General features: G+C 30.8%; 1 protein-coding gene across 1 annotated transcript; it reads left to right on the top strand.

The window, feature by feature from the left end:
- The first annotated feature begins 12,475 nt into the window (after nucleotides 1-12,475).
- LOC123654067 (digestive cysteine proteinase 2-like) lies at nucleotides 12,476-19,898 on the top strand. Its single transcript, XM_045590028.1, has 14 exons — nucleotides 12,476-12,584; nucleotides 13,119-13,221; nucleotides 14,003-14,102; nucleotides 14,880-15,003; nucleotides 15,895-16,024; nucleotides 16,274-16,386; nucleotides 16,766-16,847; nucleotides 16,928-17,008; nucleotides 17,099-17,328; nucleotides 17,508-17,634; nucleotides 17,790-17,895; nucleotides 18,012-18,101; nucleotides 18,835-18,929; nucleotides 19,562-19,898. Exons 1-14 carry the CDS (start codon nucleotides 12,524-12,526, stop codon nucleotides 19,740-19,742), a joined length of 1,623 nt encoding a protein of 540 aa, XP_045445984.1. The 5' UTR covers nucleotides 12,476-12,523; the 3' UTR covers nucleotides 19,743-19,898.
- The last annotated feature ends 309 nt before the right edge of the window (nucleotides 19,899-20,207 follow it).

Here is a 20,207-nt window from a genome sequence, read left to right as displayed (position 1 = left end):
AATCTATCAATTATTACCGTACTCGATATTATAAAAGCGCTTAGTAAAAATATTTCATATATTAATGTTAATGGTGTGGGTGTTACACTAATCTCGATTTAAAATCTAATGACGCTCGTTAAAATACCGATGCTTGTTCTTTTGTATATCCGATACGTATTTACAGTAGCCAATGGTTTGTATAGTTAATTTATATCTGTAAATAGTAATTAGAACAATTTATTGATACAAACGCGTAATTTATTGTAGGTAAATATATTTGAATAAAGAATCGAATGATGTGTTAATATTACAATGCTACATATATTAAAAATAGAATATTTTCTTATTATCTTAAGTAAAAAGGTTGAAACAGCATTTTGTCATACTGCTGCTAAATATGATCCTAGTCCAGAACCTTTGATTTAGATTTACATTTTCTATCTATGGCGTTATCTTGGCTTTCACTTAAATTATATTCAGCAAAGTGACATTTTATATCTTTAATATTCAAGGAATTTTTATAATCCTTAAAATGAGAGACTTACGATCTTACTCATAAAATTTTATCTCTAGGTATCTCCTAAATCCATACATAACATTTCAAAATTGATATTGCAATTCGTTTTGTTCTAAGTTTATACTTACATTTGGTTATAATATATAATTGGTTTTCTTTTTATCCACATCTTATGTTCCAATCTCATAAGGTGTTCTTCCTGAAGAGACCTTCCTAATAAGGCTGGAATATAAAAACATGTTAAAATCAAGATTTATGCAGTAGCCGTCAATGTGTCAAACAGAAGAAACCGTTAATGACGTCGACATTTTTCATAACTAAAAATATTTTTAAAACCAAAAATTTACTAAGTGAATGTTTATAAAAACGCAACCCAAGAGGAATTCCGAAAGCTGTAATGCATAATAAGCCTTTGTATTTAATAAATTTGATTAGACATTCAATTATTCTGTATACAGATAAATTATATCCATATTAAAAAAAAATTATAGTGTATATTTGTAATATTACCAGTAAAATAACCGCTTTCTACTAAATGCATATGGATGTACACACGGTACATATACCAAAATTACATTTTTTTACAATTTTTGTCTGTTTGATTTTGACGGGACTTTCACTGGCAATTAGCTGATGTAATAAGGAGTACTTAGGCTACTTTTCAACCGACTTCCAAAAAAGGAGGAGGTTCTCAATTCGACTGTATTTTTTTTTAATGTATGTTACTTCAGAACTTTGGACTGGGTGGACCGATTTCGACAATTTTGTTTTTAATTGAAAGGTGGTATATGTCATTTAGTTCCATTTAAATTTATTTGAGATCTAACAATTACTTTTTGAGTTATATCTAATAATGCGTTTTTACTTGACGCTTTTTTTGTCGACCTACGTTGTATAATACCGCATAACTTTCTACTGGATGTACCGATTTTGATAATTCTTATTTTGTTGGAAAGGAGATATCCCTAGTTTGTTACGATGATAAGGAAACCAGGATCATAGGATCATGGAATGATAATAGGATCCCAGAGAAATAACTTTTTACTGGATGTATGAAAGCTAATGTTTATCATATGGTCACATTTAAATTTTATCGAGATCTGATAACTACTTTTTGAGTAATCTTTGATAACGCGTAGTTACTTGACTATTTTTTCGTCGATGTACGTTGTATTACTCGTCGATGTAATTGAAGTCGGTTTTTTTTTTCGTTTGCGAGCAAACACAATTATATTTTAGAAATTTATTTATTTTGTAAGTCTGTGAACTGAAAAATAATTTTTTTATTCCACGTGGACGAAGTCGCGGGTGCAACTAGTTTAATATATATCCTTGTCATTATTTAAAAGACTAAAAAAATGTTGTGCATTGTTGTTTTCGGTTGTTTTAGTGTTTCTTATGTGTAGGTACATAAATACTCGTCATCATCATCATCAGTTCAGTCTATTGCAGTCCACAGCTGGACATAGACCTCCACAAATACCCGTACGTTGTTATTATTATCAACGCAGACTAACTCATGGCTATCAGCTGGTGTATAATAATTTCAACCATTAATCTTAATGAGATCTCTAATATCCGTTAACGAAATCAATCTCAATATTATCGACTATCTTTGTGTAACTATGTTTGAGTGAACAGATATGTTCCCAATAGATTAAATTTCATAATTACAGTTAGTTAAATTGTACAACAACTTTATCATATTTAATGATTCTTCACAGAATTATTATTCTGGGCCTACGTAGGCATCAGTATCACTGTAGTTAAGTTTTTATTATTGCTTTTTACATTTCGTTTTTTACGTTTCGTTTCGTCGAGAATCGACGAACCGACAGAGCTCGCCGCGTGACAGCTCGCGGGTGCATTTTGCGCCTATCTTCCTACAACTACCAGTCATAATAAAAACTACACGTTACCTAATAATCAAATTTAAACCTTCCTACCTTATTTTTAAGTTCTACTTAGCTTAAATTTTATTAGGAAACTATTAAATCTGTATCGCTGAATCGACTCGGAGTCACTCGAGCGTGTTTTCCAATTTGATTCTTTTGACTATCAAAATAGCGTTGATTTCGTTTTTTGCTTTCAAAAGATTTGTTTTGGTATGATGAAATGTCGGTACTGTTCGCCTATAATAAAATGACACAATGGACGTCGATGTGTCTCGTGCCACGATTTTTGGCCTCCGACGCGAAGGCGCGTGATTTTTGCTGACTAGAGAAATTTTTTAAGTTTTTGTATCACGCAGCTTGATTAATAAAGAGTTGGAGTTGGCCCTAAAAACTAAATTGATGTATTTTTTGTCATTTCTTTCATTTTTAGTAACGGTTCAACGATATTTGTACAAATTGTGTAAGAATACTAAATTGAAAGAATATTTTACTACCACTGGCATTTAAATCTCAAACGAATGATTGAAAATAGGTTAGTGGGTATTTTCAGTTTCTTTTTCTTAACCTGAAACTGAAATTATCTCTTACTCTGATTTTTATACATGAGAATATAGATATTAGGAGGAAATGAGGAGCTTTAAGAAAAGAGGTACTTACCGCATTTAACTGACTTACCTAGCTCAAAAACTCCCCATCTAGATTTTTTAAATTGGAATTTCAATTGTTTGGCAGTTCCCATTATATGACAAGGCTTACGTGTCAGCTAGCTTTAATATACAATATATACAAAAAAAAATTTAAAGTGTCTGTTTGAAATAAAAAAATTATCTCTTTTTACTGAATGCATACGGATGTATACACGATACATATACCAAAAAACATTTTTTTACAACTTTTGTCTGTCTGTCTGTTTGTTCCGGCTAATCTCTGAAACAGCTGGACCGATTTTGATAGGACTTTCACTGGCAAATAGCTGATATAATAAGGAGTAACTTAGGCTACTTTTATTTTAGACATTTATTTATTTTATAACTCTGCGAACTGAAAAATAACATTTTTGTCAAATTCCACGCGGACGAAGTCGCGGACACTGCTAGTATTAAATACAATAATGAATACTCTCAATTAATCTTCTTCTTATCTTCTTTATTGTAGTGGAATTAATCCGTGCTATTCTGGCACTATTAGAAGCTATTAATCCGCATTAATAAATGAATTACTAACAATAGGAACGGGAATAAATATAACGAAAACTATTCTTATACATCTTTAGAAGCATGACTAGCAACATTTTACTCATATTATCAGCATCTATATTAATATTATACCGTGTCTCGCAAATCGAATAGTCTTTAGAGCTGCCGTTACGAACCAGGGCTACACATTAATAAAGTAGGTAACATTATCCAGCGCTTTAATTAAATTTCTGATAATATTTTCTGTTTTACGCTCGCACAAAATTGTTTTAACGATTTTCATAACTATACCACATGATTAATAAAATTAATAAATTTTATTTTATAATTAAAAGTTATTAAATTTCCGTCATACCGACGTTCGCTCTGGTGTAATAGTGTGTGTGCAGTGTTGGCGGCGCCTAAAGACCGACCGACGGTAGCGGGTTCGATTCCCGCTCGGAGTCGTAATTTGTGTTAATACAAATATTTCTTTCCAGTCTTGTTATTAGTCCTTGTGAATCTCCCCACCGTGCCTCGGAGAGCATGTTAAACCGTCGGTCCTGTTTGTTATTATGTACACCTGACAACGATCGTTACTCATAATATATCCCTCAACCCGCAGTGGAGCAGCGTGGTGGATTTATCTCTGATCCTTCTCCTAGTTTGCGCCAAAAATGGCGTGTTCTCATGTGTTTTGCCCATAGTCACCACGCTGGGTAGACAGCTTGGTGACCGCAGGTGTGGCTTTGTCGCACCGAAGACGCTGCTGACCGTCTTCGGTCTGTGTATTTCAAAGCCAGCAGTTGGATGGTTATCCCGCAAACGGTCGGCGCTTTACCTAAGTTCCAAGGTGGTAGTGAAAATGTGTTATCCCTTACTTGCCTCTTACGACACCCACGGGAAGAGAGGGGGGTGGCTATATTCATTGCTGCCGTAACCACATAGCTATCAAAAACAGCAGTTGGATGGGTCATCATGATGATGTCAGGATGGCCATCGGTCGGCTTTTTAAGTTTCAAGGTGGGAGTGGAACTGTGTTATCCCTTAGTCGCCTTTTACGATACCCACGGGAAGAGAGGCTATATTCTGTACTGCCATAACCACACAGCACAGCACCGTTGCCACAAATCTTACATATTCATTGTAATTACGGCAAATGAATATCGTATTAGCAACAATGTACGTATAATAAATAGTAAATGCGTTTAAAAAGCAATTAGCTTTAGTGCTAAGGCTACTTACTTTTCATATCTCCGTATTTTATTTCGCCGAGTAAACTTGTAGCGAGACCAGGGCGGTTTTACTGCCAATCGAGATGAAATTTGCATTTGCGTGCCGGAGCCAGTCTGATTTAAATAGATGCCATAGTGAGGTTTATTTAGTTCGGTAAAGTTAGAATTTACCTTGCTATTTTACTTGTGTTAAGTATTTTCCGTTTTTTAATTTATTTATTTTTTTAACTTTTGAATTTGTTTAAATTATGTTCATACTATACCTACGGTAATATTACATAGTCCACAGTTCTCTCAACTAAAGCAACTTTAAAACCGATTTGGGTCTATACCATACAGCCATGGGTACAAATCTGAGCGAATGCTGCTCAGATTTCAAGAAATAATTTTTTCTTAGATACATTTCACCAAGAGTTCATTAATGTGGAAAAATATGAACAGTAAAGAAAAACATAAATCTTTATTTTTACTGTTCTTTAAGTAAAGGTTCATTCTTCTGAATACATTGTGATACATGTTAATACCTCAACCAGAACTGAAGCAGTGAAGAATTCAAGTCCATCTCTTCACCTTAACAAAAGCATTTGGCACTGTAGCTAACTAGCCTTCAAAATAAAAATAAAAATAAATAAACAAACTCTTTTGCCTCGCTGTGTTAATATAGATAAGCACTTTACTTCACAACTATTACAATAAAAACTGTATAAAAGGGCGAACCTAAGGCCATAAAAGTTTATCTATTCATTCCAGGGACATTGTTACACGTTAAAGAGAATATAAGTAAGAATACATTTAAGTAACTGATTTTAAGAAATAAAATCTTGGATTAATCTCTTTTTCTTATAAAAGTAAGTACCGCTCACTCTTAATTATCGTTCTGTATCTTAAAAGAAACATTAAAAATCGTTAAGTTAAGAAGTAAAGTTGAAAAGTTAAAAAATTATGAAGTGAACTTTTGTTTTTGTTATAAAAATAACGTTTTTAACTATGAAAACTATCCGTCTGTAAGAACAAAATCTCTATCTAATAATATCTAAAAATCCAAATATTTTTGTACTTTGTACTTCGTAATTGTGCAAAAACCTTTATCAAATTACAAAGCCTTTGCTTAACTAGGAAACTTTCAGTCGCAATCACATTACTTTAAAACATCAGTTAAAGATAATGAATAGAAAGTCACAATATAGTAAAGAATAAAAATAGTCATAAATTAGTGTAAATTGAAATTTTTACATAAATAAGAAATAAAATGAAAAAGGTTTTGATTACCTACGGATCCTTCCAGTAGTCGTATAAGTTTCATTTACCGTGCTCTGAGTCGACATATAACGGTCAGACTGGGTTCGAGACGATAACATAACCCAAGCCTTAGGTTAAGGCCACACAGGCAGCAAAGATAAGTCAAACATAAAACATAATTATATAATTGTCTTTATCAATTGACATTTTTACAATCATAATGACATATAAAGAACAACAATAAAGTTAAATTAACGTAGAAACCATAATAAGATTTCCATATTACGGTTGCTACAATAATTTTGTATAAAATTAAATAATATTTTTGGTAAGCGTGTGACTAAATCTTGCATATTATAAAATAAACGTATACATATACGAACTTTACATTTAATTAAAATTTAAATAGCAAACCGGTATTAATCAAATTATTTTTCACATTGTAAGAGAGCTTATCGACATTTCAGAAATTTTATCTATTATATTATTAGTAAATTAATAATTTCTATGGCAAAACTGCAAGAATTGCCAGTGTGTCAATGCTCTAAGAACAAATCTAAATTCCTAAAGCAAAGTTACAGCGGAACGGCTAGGTTTGCCGCATATTTTACCCTCGCACCTGCATCTGAATGTAATTTAACGATAACTAGAAACTACAGCTGGTATCGAACACCTTTCTATTAGAAACCCTCAGACGCTACAAGATAGTAATATATACTGTATATGAAATTAAAAACTCATATTATCAATAAATTTGAAACAAAAAGCAATCTGTCTTAACACACATACCAAAAGTATTATACCACCAACAAAAGTATTAGTTACAAAATGAAACACACTATTTTACAAATCATATGTGATATTATATATTATTCAAAAATTATTTTAGTGAATACCTAGACATACAAACAGTCATTCATTCATTTTCGTATTTCATTATTAATTTCATGACTTTGGGTATCACGTAAAAGTAAACACAACGACCATCAAGACCTTATGAGAAAACATGTTTTATTTTATGAAGTATTCCAATATGTACAAAAAAAAAATTGAACTCAATAATGAAAGTAAATATAGTGTAGAAACTTTCAAATAACGAAAGAGATTCTGAGGCAGGTGTCTCTATTTACATAAATAAATAAACGATAAAGCGTTGCTAGATTCAAATATAAATATTTCCATTTAATACGAATATCAAAAGCAAACTTTAAACTATCTACATTGGATGACATCAGATCAGAGATGGTGACGACCATTTATAATGTCGACAAATAATATAACTCAAATAATAGTGTTTTAAATGTATAGTGACGTAAACTTCTTAATAGTTGCTTTGCTGAACTGTTGCCCCGGGGAATAGAACACGTAAATATTAGAAGAACCGTCTCGAGTTCAAATAAGGGGTAACTTCTCTAATTGCTCTAGCGTCTGTAGTAATTATGTTTAAATTTAATAGCTATAAATTTATAAATTGAAATATATCAGCACTAAATTTGTTTAAAGAATAATTTTGACATTCCAAAAGTATTTAACATTGTTAAATTATCGATCCTAACAACAGAAATCTGAACGTTACTTAATTTAGATAAACGCAGCAGATCTAGTTACTGGAGTTATAGCCTCGATTAAGTATGATTTATTGCAAGGAAACTTATTAAACTGCTCGCCATATCAAAACGGCAGGTGTTCAATTTGTAGTAATCATTGGATTGCAGGGGATATATAATTTTTCGTAACCTTATTTATGAACATTCATTTTGTTTCTAAATCAGACACGAATTTGTGACTCTTACCTAACCTTGATTATTTCGTCACTAAAATGGCCGAAAGACAAAATATTAAATACTGTGTAAAAATTATTATGTCACTCTTTTTATTTTATAAAAATTTATTATTACCATTTCAGAATCCAAATTTTAATAGTAAGGTCTCAATATTTTTTCTCCAGCCCAGATAATATATTTATTGTAAACTTAAAAGTATAAAAAAGTGTAAAACTCAGCGGTTATTGGACACCATCGATTAATAAAACTCGCGTGCAAACAAACTCCCGTTGGTTTAATCTGGCAGGCTCCAGACTCCACCAGAGTTAATTAAGATCACCATCCATTATTCGATAGAGTTAATTAGTCCCATAGATTGTTGGTAACAAAATCGAATTCTTTACTAAAAGTAAGATTTAACAATTTTACAAAATTATCTAATTTATTACTGTGCTATAATTTTAATTGAGCTCTTTGATAATTTACCCTTTCCATGTTTATGATATCTAATATTAATTTATCATGCTAATGGCTGTTATCACTACTGAATGTCATTGTAAAATTAATGTTTATATCTTAAGTAATGAAAGGAATTTTTTATTTTATTTATTTCAGGACCACCAGTAGATACAATACTGAATACAGGTTTCCAACATTAAACCAATAAATTACAATACGCAGTTTTTAAGGTAGTCGCAACAAATAATTTTAAATTATTATTATATATGAATAGGATTTCAGTAGTTGTCAATCTTTGTATAGTAATTTATTAGACTATCATGTGTCTAAAAAGAAAACTTAAAACATTTTAGAAACTTATTGCGTACACAAAATATATAATTTAATAAATACGAAAGAGATATCTAGAAGAATAAAGTAATGTATTATAAGTTTACTTACTATATAAAAAATAATTACTTGTGTTGTTACTACGAATGTTTTTTTTAACTTAAGCAAAAGGAAAAATGGATATATTTACGACACATAAATACTTAGTGGGTTATGAATTTGTCCTTATCTTTCATTTGCAGTAACTTTAAATTATATTAATTGCGAAAAATTAAACATTACTAACAAAACCGTTACATTTTAAACAATGCCTCATCTAAAATAAAAGCAGTATTTCTAGATAGTTAAGGAACTATAAAAGGGTATTAAAATATAAATAGCGTCGTTACGGGAAGTCAACGTATGTGCACTGAATTATGTCTAAGCGGTTTACGCACTACTATGAGCGTAAAATACCTATAAAGCTTTTGAAATACGCTTGGCTGTACAATATACATCTAATAGCTTAACAGACTCGTGCACTCAGGAAGCTAATAAAACGTACTTATTTCAGATATCAGTCACTATAATTCCTCTGTTTACTCAAAGCTTTTTAGTGACGTGATTTTTAATTGTATTAACTAAAATTTTTGTTACGATGATAAGGTGTCACTATTTTTTTAATGTTACAAATATTGAATTGTATTAATCTAATCTTATACTATTAAACGAGCAATTCTTGTATATATATATATATATATATATGCAAGAATTGCTCGTAAGCTCTATATATATATATATATATATATATATATATATATATATATATATATTCTGAATCTCGGAAACGGCTCCAACGATTTTTATAAAATTTAGTATATAGGAGGTTTCGGGGTAGATAAATCCATCTAGCTAGGATTCATTTTTAGAAAATGTCGTTTTACCCTTGTTTTTAGGGAGTGAAAAAATATCGTTAAAATACGAAGGTAAATTTCGCAACTGTCCATAAAGTTGTAATAGGTCGGTTGGAAATCGGCCGGTCGGGATCAACTGAGAAGATCATGGTTCAAATCCCCTTGTTCCTGATCAAATATTTTTTCCTTTTTTTTTTCTAATTGCACTCGTTATTTTTTATTTAAATAGGCAGTTCTTATTTTTTATTATTATGTCGGTAAAATCGAAAAATATTATTCATATTTTATCATTATTTTTTAATTATTTTTTATTTTTGATTATTTATATTTATTTATATATTTTATATTTGTCAGTAATGAAAATATTATTCATATTTTATAAATATGTAATTCGTATTAGAATACGATGGTAAATTTCGCGGTGGTCGCGCTCAGGTGGGAAATCGGTCCGTCGCGATCGACCAAAAAGACCACGGTTCAAATCCTCAAATTTCCAGATCGATTATTATTTCTTCTTTTTTTTTGGACTAGTACTCGTTATTTTTTATTTAAATAGCCAGTTCTTATTTTTTATTATTATGTCGGTAAAATCGCCAAATATTTTTCATATTTTATCATTATTATTATTCAATTATTATTTTTTTTTGACAAAAAACACGATTTACTAAAAAAATACCGAGCTAAGCTAGGTCACCCAGTACTGTCATATATTACTGTACTGTTTAAGTTCAAATTTTTTAATTATTTATGTTTTTTTAATCCCTGTTTTTAAAAGTGTTACGTACACTTGTAAGAGATATGCAGATAAGATACATTATTATATCATATTTTGATTAATTTTAAATTTTGTATAGGTATGTAGAGTGCCTTTCAAATAAATAAATAACCTGAATCTACGAACTACATTATATAATTGAGGTATTTTTTAAGTTTCTCTGTGTCGTATGAAAATTGTCTATAATTATAAATTTAAACATTTATTTGATACTAAATTATTGTAACTTGATAAAGGACATGTGAGTACAGCTATAACTCTAGTAATTTACCTAAAGCAATTATTCACAGTGATGCAAAATGCCACGTTGAATATACTCCCAGATTAGAAGCTCTTGGACTATAGATAAGTACAAAATGTGTACTCTTACAACATTTATCAGGTAATATAAATTAAAACGAAATCATGAATAGTTCTAGAAACAAAACACGAACACTAAGATAAAAAGGTTTTAAATGGAAACTAATTTATTGTATCTTGCGAAGTTTATTAATAACTCTAACACCTAATCCCATTACTCGGAAAGGGGAATGTAGAGAAATTATTCTGGAGCAAATGTAATTAATTAGGTAATAGAAACATTCGTGAGCACGCAAAGCAATTTATTGCGGTAGTGGGACGTTCAAAGCCCACGCAGACTATAGACCTATAATCGCCTGATAGTTTAGTCGTCTATAAATTAAGTTGGTCGACGAAACTATCTGCAAGCGCATTCGTATAAATTGGCGCTGTCCTGCATAAACTGCTGGTGTGGCCAACGTTTAATTCAAAAGCTACAGCGATATAAAACTCATTAACCAATTAATATAAATAAAAAAAGTATGTATGCAGGTCTCTCTGGTTGTTACAAGTAAATTATATTAACCTAAAGATTTGTCTTCACAGGATTACTGACGTCCGAACGCAATTGCAAAATTGAGCAAATCTAGAAAGACCAACTTATAACTTTGAAATAGGCTACTTTATTTCCCTTATCATCTCGAATGTACTAATGTAAGACATAAGTATTTATAAGAAAATTTTGATAGACACCGTATAATTCTAGACGGAAGCTAAATTATTGATGGGTGTCTTTTGTCTGCCAAGGCTGTAATAGGCAGGTGGCAAGTATCTAATTAAAGTAGGTCCCTAGCGCCCAATTTCTTCATCTTTCGAAAACACGCGTATCGAAGTATTTTTTTTATATTGCGACCAATATCCGTTCCTTAATTAATTTCTTAATTTAACTCAATGATGCTTCCGCATTGGTAATCGTAGCCAAATTATCTTTTATGACGCAATTATAATTTAGAAAAGTCGTCCCGTTGTCATTAAAAAAACAAAATGTATCTCTTCAATTAATGTATTTACTCTCGTATTATAATAATCTAATTATTTTTGTTTTATATCAACTTCATTTTTGATAATAGCAGTGATTGGAAATCAGTAAAATTCGTTAAATTTAAATAGCTTAATTTTTAGATAATATTTAATGAGACTAAAGTAATAATATAGATTCCGCACTATTCGACCATAATTAACACTTATAAATATTTATGAAATCATCTTTAAATAAACATTTATTTTTCATAAGGAAATTCTGAAAGTAAGTGAATCTTTATGGAAAAACGTCTTATTAAAGTCTCTTGCAAGGTTAATTATTGTGTACCCTTTGTATTAATTAATTTTGTATCATAAAATCTCATTATAGGCGTAATTTATTATTCAGCTTTTAAAATTTAATTAATCAAAAATATTATTGAAGGAAATAAACAGGCGTATGAAATAGGTCAAAACTTTCAGGACAGAAGCAAGCCAAAGAATAGATGAGAAGAAAAAAAAATTCCTGATCCTATTCTCTCACTTTACGAAATACAATTATACTACTTCATAACAATATACTTTGAGAATATGGTGCTATTTGGTACAATTAGCCATTTCGATCTGCTATTCATAACCTATTCTTCTATTCTTTACCTACAGTGAAACTTTATCCTACGTGTGTAAATATTTATTCCTGATCTAAAAATATCTTACCTATCTATACTTACCTATAGTTAAATTTTAACAGCTCAGCATTATTATTTTTTATACATATGGATTTTTTGAAATTTTTATCTTTATTGTTTTTTGTATCGGTCTAAAAATATAAGCTTATCCACATTAAGCTCGTTTCCATTGTTTGTGATTAATTAATTCCTGGAGCTGATTACGTTTCTATATATAAAAGGTATTTTTGGATTATTTTATTATACGGGAGTTTCGTGAACCGTTCGTTGTAATGTTTTTAATAAAACTGAAAATATTATTTTTACTCGCCGCTACAGCGGCAGCAAAATCCAGTAAGTTGGTTTTAATTTTAATTGAAGTTGTTTTTTTTTAATTATAAGTCATTTATCATATTAAACGTTTAAGTACGTATACATTTACATAAAACATTTTAAAAAAAATCTTAATCTTCAAAAAATATCTTATATTTTAAGCTATTTGTAGTATGTACTCGCATACAGGTGAGGTAACGGAAGGGTGTCTACATTCAAAAGTCTTCCCAAAGGATCACATCTTTCATACGACAGTGTCAGTAATAAAAAAAGAAAAATTCGAGAAATAATCTAATTTTACACAGACTTATATAATTAATTATTATAATAACAACTATATTTTTAACAAAACTTTATTTTTTTAACTAACTTTATTTTAATAACAACTATATTTTTAACAAAATTCAATTTTGTTTAGAGAAACTGTTTCTGCTTTTAGAAAAAGGACAATTTTTTTAACAAAACGTAATTTTAATCTGTACTCTACTTTAGACAGACATCTCTTAATGTTTCATAAAACATTGCACTTATTAATAAGAATTGATTTTTTTTTAGTCAAGGACGAAGAATTATCCTCTCTAAGATGGGCAAAACAATACTCATTTGAGGCAACAAAATCATCGCTTACATCCGCTTTAGTTGAAGATATATCTTACTGGTAAGTGATCATTTCAACGGAGGACAGTTAAATATGAGCACCTAAAGTAAATTTAGATTTAATAGCAGATACAATTTTTGTTTATTTTTATTTATGTTATATCAAAGTACAGATCAAAGGCAAATAACGAAAAGAAATATTTCATAAGCGTCCTATACTCGTACAGTGTCATATAATATTAGAGTACATGGGTAACCGAGCTTAGCTCGGTATTTTTAGTAAACCGTGTTTTTTGGAAATCATATTTACTATTACCTAGACCTACCTAGATGCAATTTTTTTTTTTTACCGAAAATGATATAAAATATAAATAAATATAAAAAATCAAAAATTAAAAAAAATTAAAAAATAATAATGATGAAATATGAATAATATTTTTTGATTTTACATACATTATTAAATAAAAATAACGAGTGCAATTAGAAAAAAAAAGGAAAAATAATAATCGATAGTAGATTTATTTATCTCCCCCGAAATGCCCTGCATACTAAATTTTATGAAAATCGTTGGAGCCTTTTCCGAGATTCAGATTATATATACAAGAATTGCTTGTTTATCATACAATATTAGATAACATAATTGGCAGTGATTTAGAAGTGCTAATAGAGATACTTGAAACGAATTGCTACTTGTCAGTTCTCGTATAAATATTAATGTGCTATATATACGCACAGTCTTTTGTTGCTGAGACAAGAAACTACTGCCACCTACTGCGGGCTTTATTAATCATATAAAACAAATTTTATAAATTACGATAATTCTAATATATTTATATTTTTAGGCGCACAAGCAAAAAATGCCGAATTGATTACAATAAAGGTGCAACGAAAATGATTTTCGAAAAGGGAAGTAGGAGGGGTAGTCCTGGCGTCGTGTATAAGGTAAGAAATACATATCACATATAAAAAAGATCAACACACACGCACGTGTAATTTAAAAGATTTTTTTTTAAATGTCTATGGTATATCACTTACTATTCGCAATCGAATTTATCTTCGGTAAAAAATTGTCTTATTTTGTTTCGTAAATTAAAAAGATATTTTTTTCAGTTCTACATAATCTACTTAACAACTTATTTAATTATAAAATATATTAACTAGCTGGCCTGGCGAACTTCTTACCGGCTTTTTGAATATAATAATTATTTATATCGAAATAAAATATATGCCTATCTTTCAAGTTAGATCAAACTGCACACGATGTGCAAATTTGATTAAAATCGGTTAAGTAGTTTAGAAGTCCATCGCAGATAAACAACGTGCCGCGTAATCTATATTGTATATTAATATTATCATTCAACCAATAAAAGACACAGAGTGCTTACGACTTATCGTTAAAAAACTTATTTATACTTTACTGTACGTACAAAAAAAAATAAGTTGCTAATTTACTATTTTACATATTTTTTTATCGAGAAAGTACTAAACGCGGTTCTATAAACAATATTGCGTCCTTGAATTGCTTTTACTTTACCTTCTATAAAGCTTATAGAATAAAAAAGTAAAAATAATTACAAAAATATGCATACTAAATAAAGGTATAACATGTCATGCATAAAACAGCAAGCATTAGCTTAATGCATTCTTAATAGAGTTTGAATATATTAATATTTATATCTACGAAGTTTCACTACATTTTGACAAATCATTCTTTTTCAGCTCCATCCCGAAACTACAGAAGAGTACACCAATAAAATGGTATGCGCCAAACGCGAAGGAAAGCCGTCGAGACTAGTCAAATTACTAGATATTTTACCGTCTACCGATGATTTCACACACGTGGGTTAGTATTTTTCAGTATAGTTTGAAGGTGTATGTGTTTTCAAGTCGAGACAGTAGTGTTTATTTCGGGAGAAACAGCTGAAGAAATTTAATGGGGCGTTTAGACCATACTCTTAACAAATTACTATAAGTATTGTCATTGGCCCGGTCAAGGTTTTCGTGTTTTTTGTACTGTCATTAGTCAGAGCGTAAATGCTCTGTTGTTGAGTGTTATTAAAAAAAACTAATGTATAAAAATTTATTTTATATAATTACTCATATGAATACTAGCGATTACTGTGATAGTTAATTTCAATTCAGGGACGGTGTTATGATTTCCGCTAATTATACGATTTGTCTTGTTCACAATATCAACAAATTTCATTCATTATAATGAAATAGCTTTTCCAGATTTTATCGGGGTTTATTAAGTTTTTTAGATGCCCGACGTTTCGGATACTTTACAGCAACCATGGTCACGGGAGGTCCTCCCGCATTTAAAAAAATTAATAAACCGCGAATTATAATGAGTAAAATTCGCGTAAACATTAGAAAATTTTACTCATGTTTGGATATATGGAACAAGACTATATTTCTATAATTAGGTATCATAAATTATATAAATAAATAATTAATTATGAATTTAATATAAACTGACATAGGGTACAACAAGAAATATCTTGATCAAAATCTGGAATAGCCCAACTGGGGAAGTAGCTCGACCTTATAGAATATCCATATATCATCTTAATAATGCTGCTTTCGAGCAGTGTTATGTTCCTGTGGTGAGTAAAGTGACCAAAGCTCCTAGGGGGAGTTGAGGTAGAATTGGCAAAGCCGACATTCAAAAACAAGAATAAGGGATAATACCTGTATTGATGAATGACTAATGAATCTGCTCTTCTTGCAACAGGCAAAGAAATTTTAGATGTCGGAGAAGTTCATAAATTCGTTTACGAAAACGATGAAGAACTAAATAAGAAAACTAAAAAAGTTCTATGGGCCTCCTTAGATAAGAAATCTTACACTTGGATACCCGTAAAGTAAGTTTTTACTTCGTGAACTTTATTTTTTTTTTGGGTATTTTGAGTTACCTATTAAGCTTAAAAAATTACACAGTATTCAATTTAACAGCAACAAATTATCCATTATACTGGCGTTTTATTATAAAAATAAACCTAAGTTAATTGTAATCATCAATGGATCTAAATTATTTTCCTCGCAAGTTATCTACTAACGAGAGCACACAAAGACTTTGGTCCCAGTTCTTAGAAATAACTTTTTATTGACAGGCTAGAAGAATTTGAGTTTAACACATGGTTGGGTAATTTAAAGAGTCACTATGTATGGAATATATTTAACTATAAAAATGAAGTAGATTCAAGCGTTTTTGATGTCGAAGAATGTAAGTATTTTGTATATTATTTAAGAAGCCGACCGATGGCGGGATAACCATCGAACTGCTGGCTTTGAAATACACAGGCCGAAGACGGGCAGCAGCGTCTTCGGTGCGACAAAGCCAGTACTGCGGTCACCAACCCGCCTGCCCAGCGTGGTGACTATGGGCAAAACACATGAGTTCACGTTATTTTTGGCGTAAACTTGTGGAGGCCTATGTCCAGCAGTGGACTGTATAGGCTGTAATGTATATTATTTAAGGCTATGAGGAAATTAGGCTAAACCTAAAACAGGTTCCTTGACATTAACACTATATTATGTAAGCTACATAAACAAAAACAACTACAGAGGTCGTAAAGATTTTTTAATGATAAATCATTTTTAAGATAGCTGTAACGAAGATGCTAGCGGAGCTGCCTCTAAAATTGACGTCAATAATAAATTACACGTGGATTTCGCCTTCGAAATGTAAGTACCGTATATAATACTGGTATTGTTGTAAGACACGTATTAAAATACTATTAACTTCCATTTTTTGTTTCAAAAAGGTATAAAGATGCACACAACAAACAATACCAAGATGAAAATGAGCACGAAATGAGAAGAAAAATCTTCGAAAAAAACTTGAGGTATTTAAAAATTATCGTCAATTCTTATTATACATTATAATATATGTTTAATGTATTTCATTTATAAAAGCCTATTCTTGTTCCGCATAGATTGATTCAAGCGCATAACCTTAAAAATAATAGCTTCAGTCTTGGTATAAATAAATTTACCGACCAAACGCCTGAAGAAATGCGAAGGAGGAAAGGACTTATGCGGCGAAAGGAGGGCGAGGTTGGCAACGTTCCATTCCCGTACACGACATCAAAAATTAAAGAAATAGCTGAAACTCTACCAAAGCAATATGATTTGAGACTTTTTGGAGTTATATCCCCAGTGGGAGGTAAGCTCATAAACTTAAACAAAGAAAGTAACTAGTACATAGATTACATAAGATCAATATCAAATTTACTTTTATGATCATCCTTCTGAGTTAATTATAATATTGAAATTATCTTTGTCTTCATTTATAGATATACTTTTCTCATGTATAAGAGTTTGAAATCATTATTTAATTTTAAGATCAGGAAGACTGTGGTTCCTGTTGGACGTTCGGTACAACAGCTGCTGTCGAGGGTGCTTTAGCCCGTAATAATGGAGGCAGACTTTTAAGACTTGCTAATCAGGCTCTTGTCGATTGCGCTTGGGGGTAATGCTTTTGCTTGAACTTATCAAAACCTTTGACTCAATCGGTTGAAATAGTGTATCTTCTTTAATGCTTATCATTCATGAATTATCAATGAAAAAATCATGGACAATTAAAATAAGTTGTTTGACATTATACAAATAAAAATTATTTTGTAGATTTGGTGTTGCTGGGTGCGACGGTGGAAGTGACACAGCTGCTTATCATTGGATGATGGAATACGGCTTACCCACTGTTGAGGAATACGGCCCATATAAAAACAAAGTTTGATTTCTTGATATTAGTACTCCTTATCGAATTTCAAATTATTAACATACTTTCAACAAAGGTTTAAATACTTTGTTTACTTAAGTAAGTTTTTTATTTTATTTTTTTTACAGGATGGTTTTTGCCAAATAGAAAATATGACGGTAACATATCCTATCAAAGGATTTACTGACGTCACTCCGTTTAGTGTTGAGGCATTGAAGGTAAATTATCGCACCGTTTTACGAGTAAATGTTTTTAACGTTGTCTTTATTAATATATATTTATCATAACATAGTATACCTTACAAAATAGATTTTCAAGGACGAATGCCACATATCGAAGTACATTTCATAATATATTTTTAATAACTCCTCGCCTTATTGCCTCCACTGGTGACAAGAGGGCTGGTGCATTTTTTGCCCAGAGAATCGGCGGGGAAAAGCTACCAGCATTCTTGGCACAATTCCACGCGGACATGATTTATACCAAAACTATCTGCAAATATTTAGTTCTTAAGTTGTGAATTGTAAATATGTATAATGTTTAATAAACTATTGAATTTCCTAGATAATACCGCATTATACTGGAAACATTAAACGTTAATCGGTGGTGTTTAAAAATACAAGCAGGAAACTACCTAGTTTGAAACTCTAATATCCCACAAACATTGCATGTCGTCTGTTACTTTAAGCTTTTTAAGTTCTTCTTATTTGTTTGGGGAGAATCAAACAATGTTAATGTTATTATTAAATGCGCATGCTCCCAAAACTATTAGAAGCAATGGCCAAATATGAAGTTTAACGCTCAGTAGTAGTAGAGCTTTACCGGGTATCAAAGACGTACAAAGTCACAACTAATCTGCCAAAGCCACTATGATTCAAACTTCATATTTAGCCATTGCTTTCTACTTATCAATATATATGTTTATTTATTTATTTCCACGTTATTTTTTAGGTTGCGTTAGTTAATCACGGTCCTCTATCTGTTTCCATTGATGCTACAGAACTCCTTCAAGCGTATACCGGCGGAGTACTTTACGACCCTAGTTGGTAAGTAATTTCTGTATTACGATTTTTTCGTGACTAAGTGACACTTTCATCACAATTTAAAATATTGAAGCGTTGTATATAAAGTTCAAAAACCATGTAAAATGGGTACGAGGAGAAATAATGTTTGGATTATCAAGTGAGCTGTGAGGTACTTGGATTTTAAGTTTTTAATAAGATATAAAGAAAATGTATAGATAAATGGTGTTTTGGAAATTTTGCACTTGCGCATTTAAGATGAAATTTGTTAGGCAGTTTCGCTATTTTGAAATGTAATAGCATATATAATACTTTCAAACTAAAATATAAATTAACTTAGATACCTATCTTTTTTTTAGTTTGTGTTTTGTATATCATAAATTAAAAATTATCAAGAAGAAACTTACTTGTAACTTTAAACTTAACCTTATGACTCTTAAGATTACCTTTTAAGAGTCAATCAGTCAGCCTATTTCAATTCACTGCTGGACAAAGCTCTTCCCAAGTTCACGACAGACATCCTGGTTTTCCAATCTTCCACCGGCCTCCAGCCTACACCGGCAATCTTACGTAGATCGTCGGTTCGGCGGCCGGAGTACGTCCCACACTGCGTTTGCCAATACGCGGCTTAAAAGAGGTTTTATTATAATTTCCAGCAATCCATCAGCTTTGAATCATGAAGTAACTCTCGTAGGATACGGAGAACAAGATGGTGAAACTTACTGGATTGTCAGGAACTCATGGGGAACGAACTGGGGTATCGATGGCTATTTCCACATGTCCACTCGCGACAACAGCTGTGGTATCACCACAGAACCTACTTATGTTGTTTTCTAAACACAGAATGTACTAAAAAGGAATAATTTCAAAAGTGTCTTCTGATTTTCGATTACTTGATAAATTAAAAATTAGTTATAATAAGCATAAGATTGCACGTAGAATAATTTTATGGGATTTGATTTACGCTTAAATTAAAATTATTATCAGCATAAAGTTTTGTTTTATTTTCCATTTATACTTTATTTTGTTGTTTATTTCATATATAACCGTATAGGTATATACTTATTTATATTTGTTTAGGATAGTTTTGGTGTTGTGGTGCGATGAATAAATTGCCTTTTAACTATAGCGTCGTTGGTTTAATTCCCGAACGGAGCATAGTGGGGAAACAAAACGCAAACCTGCAGTAAAGCGGCTTGTCGAAAAGAGCTTAAGCTTAACTCACTTAAGTTTAACTTCTTTTGTACATGATATGTATAAAAAAAAACCTTCGTCAAAATATACAACAAAAAAGCTCCTGGG

This window comes from Melitaea cinxia, chromosome 5 (assembly GCF_905220565.1).
Source record: "Melitaea cinxia chromosome 5, ilMelCinx1.1, whole genome shotgun sequence".
Lineage (NCBI taxonomy): Eukaryota > Metazoa > Arthropoda > Insecta > Lepidoptera > Nymphalidae > Melitaea > Melitaea cinxia.
The sequence above is the reverse complement of the archived record's forward strand: the minus strand, read 5'-3'. Positions and strand labels throughout refer to the sequence as shown.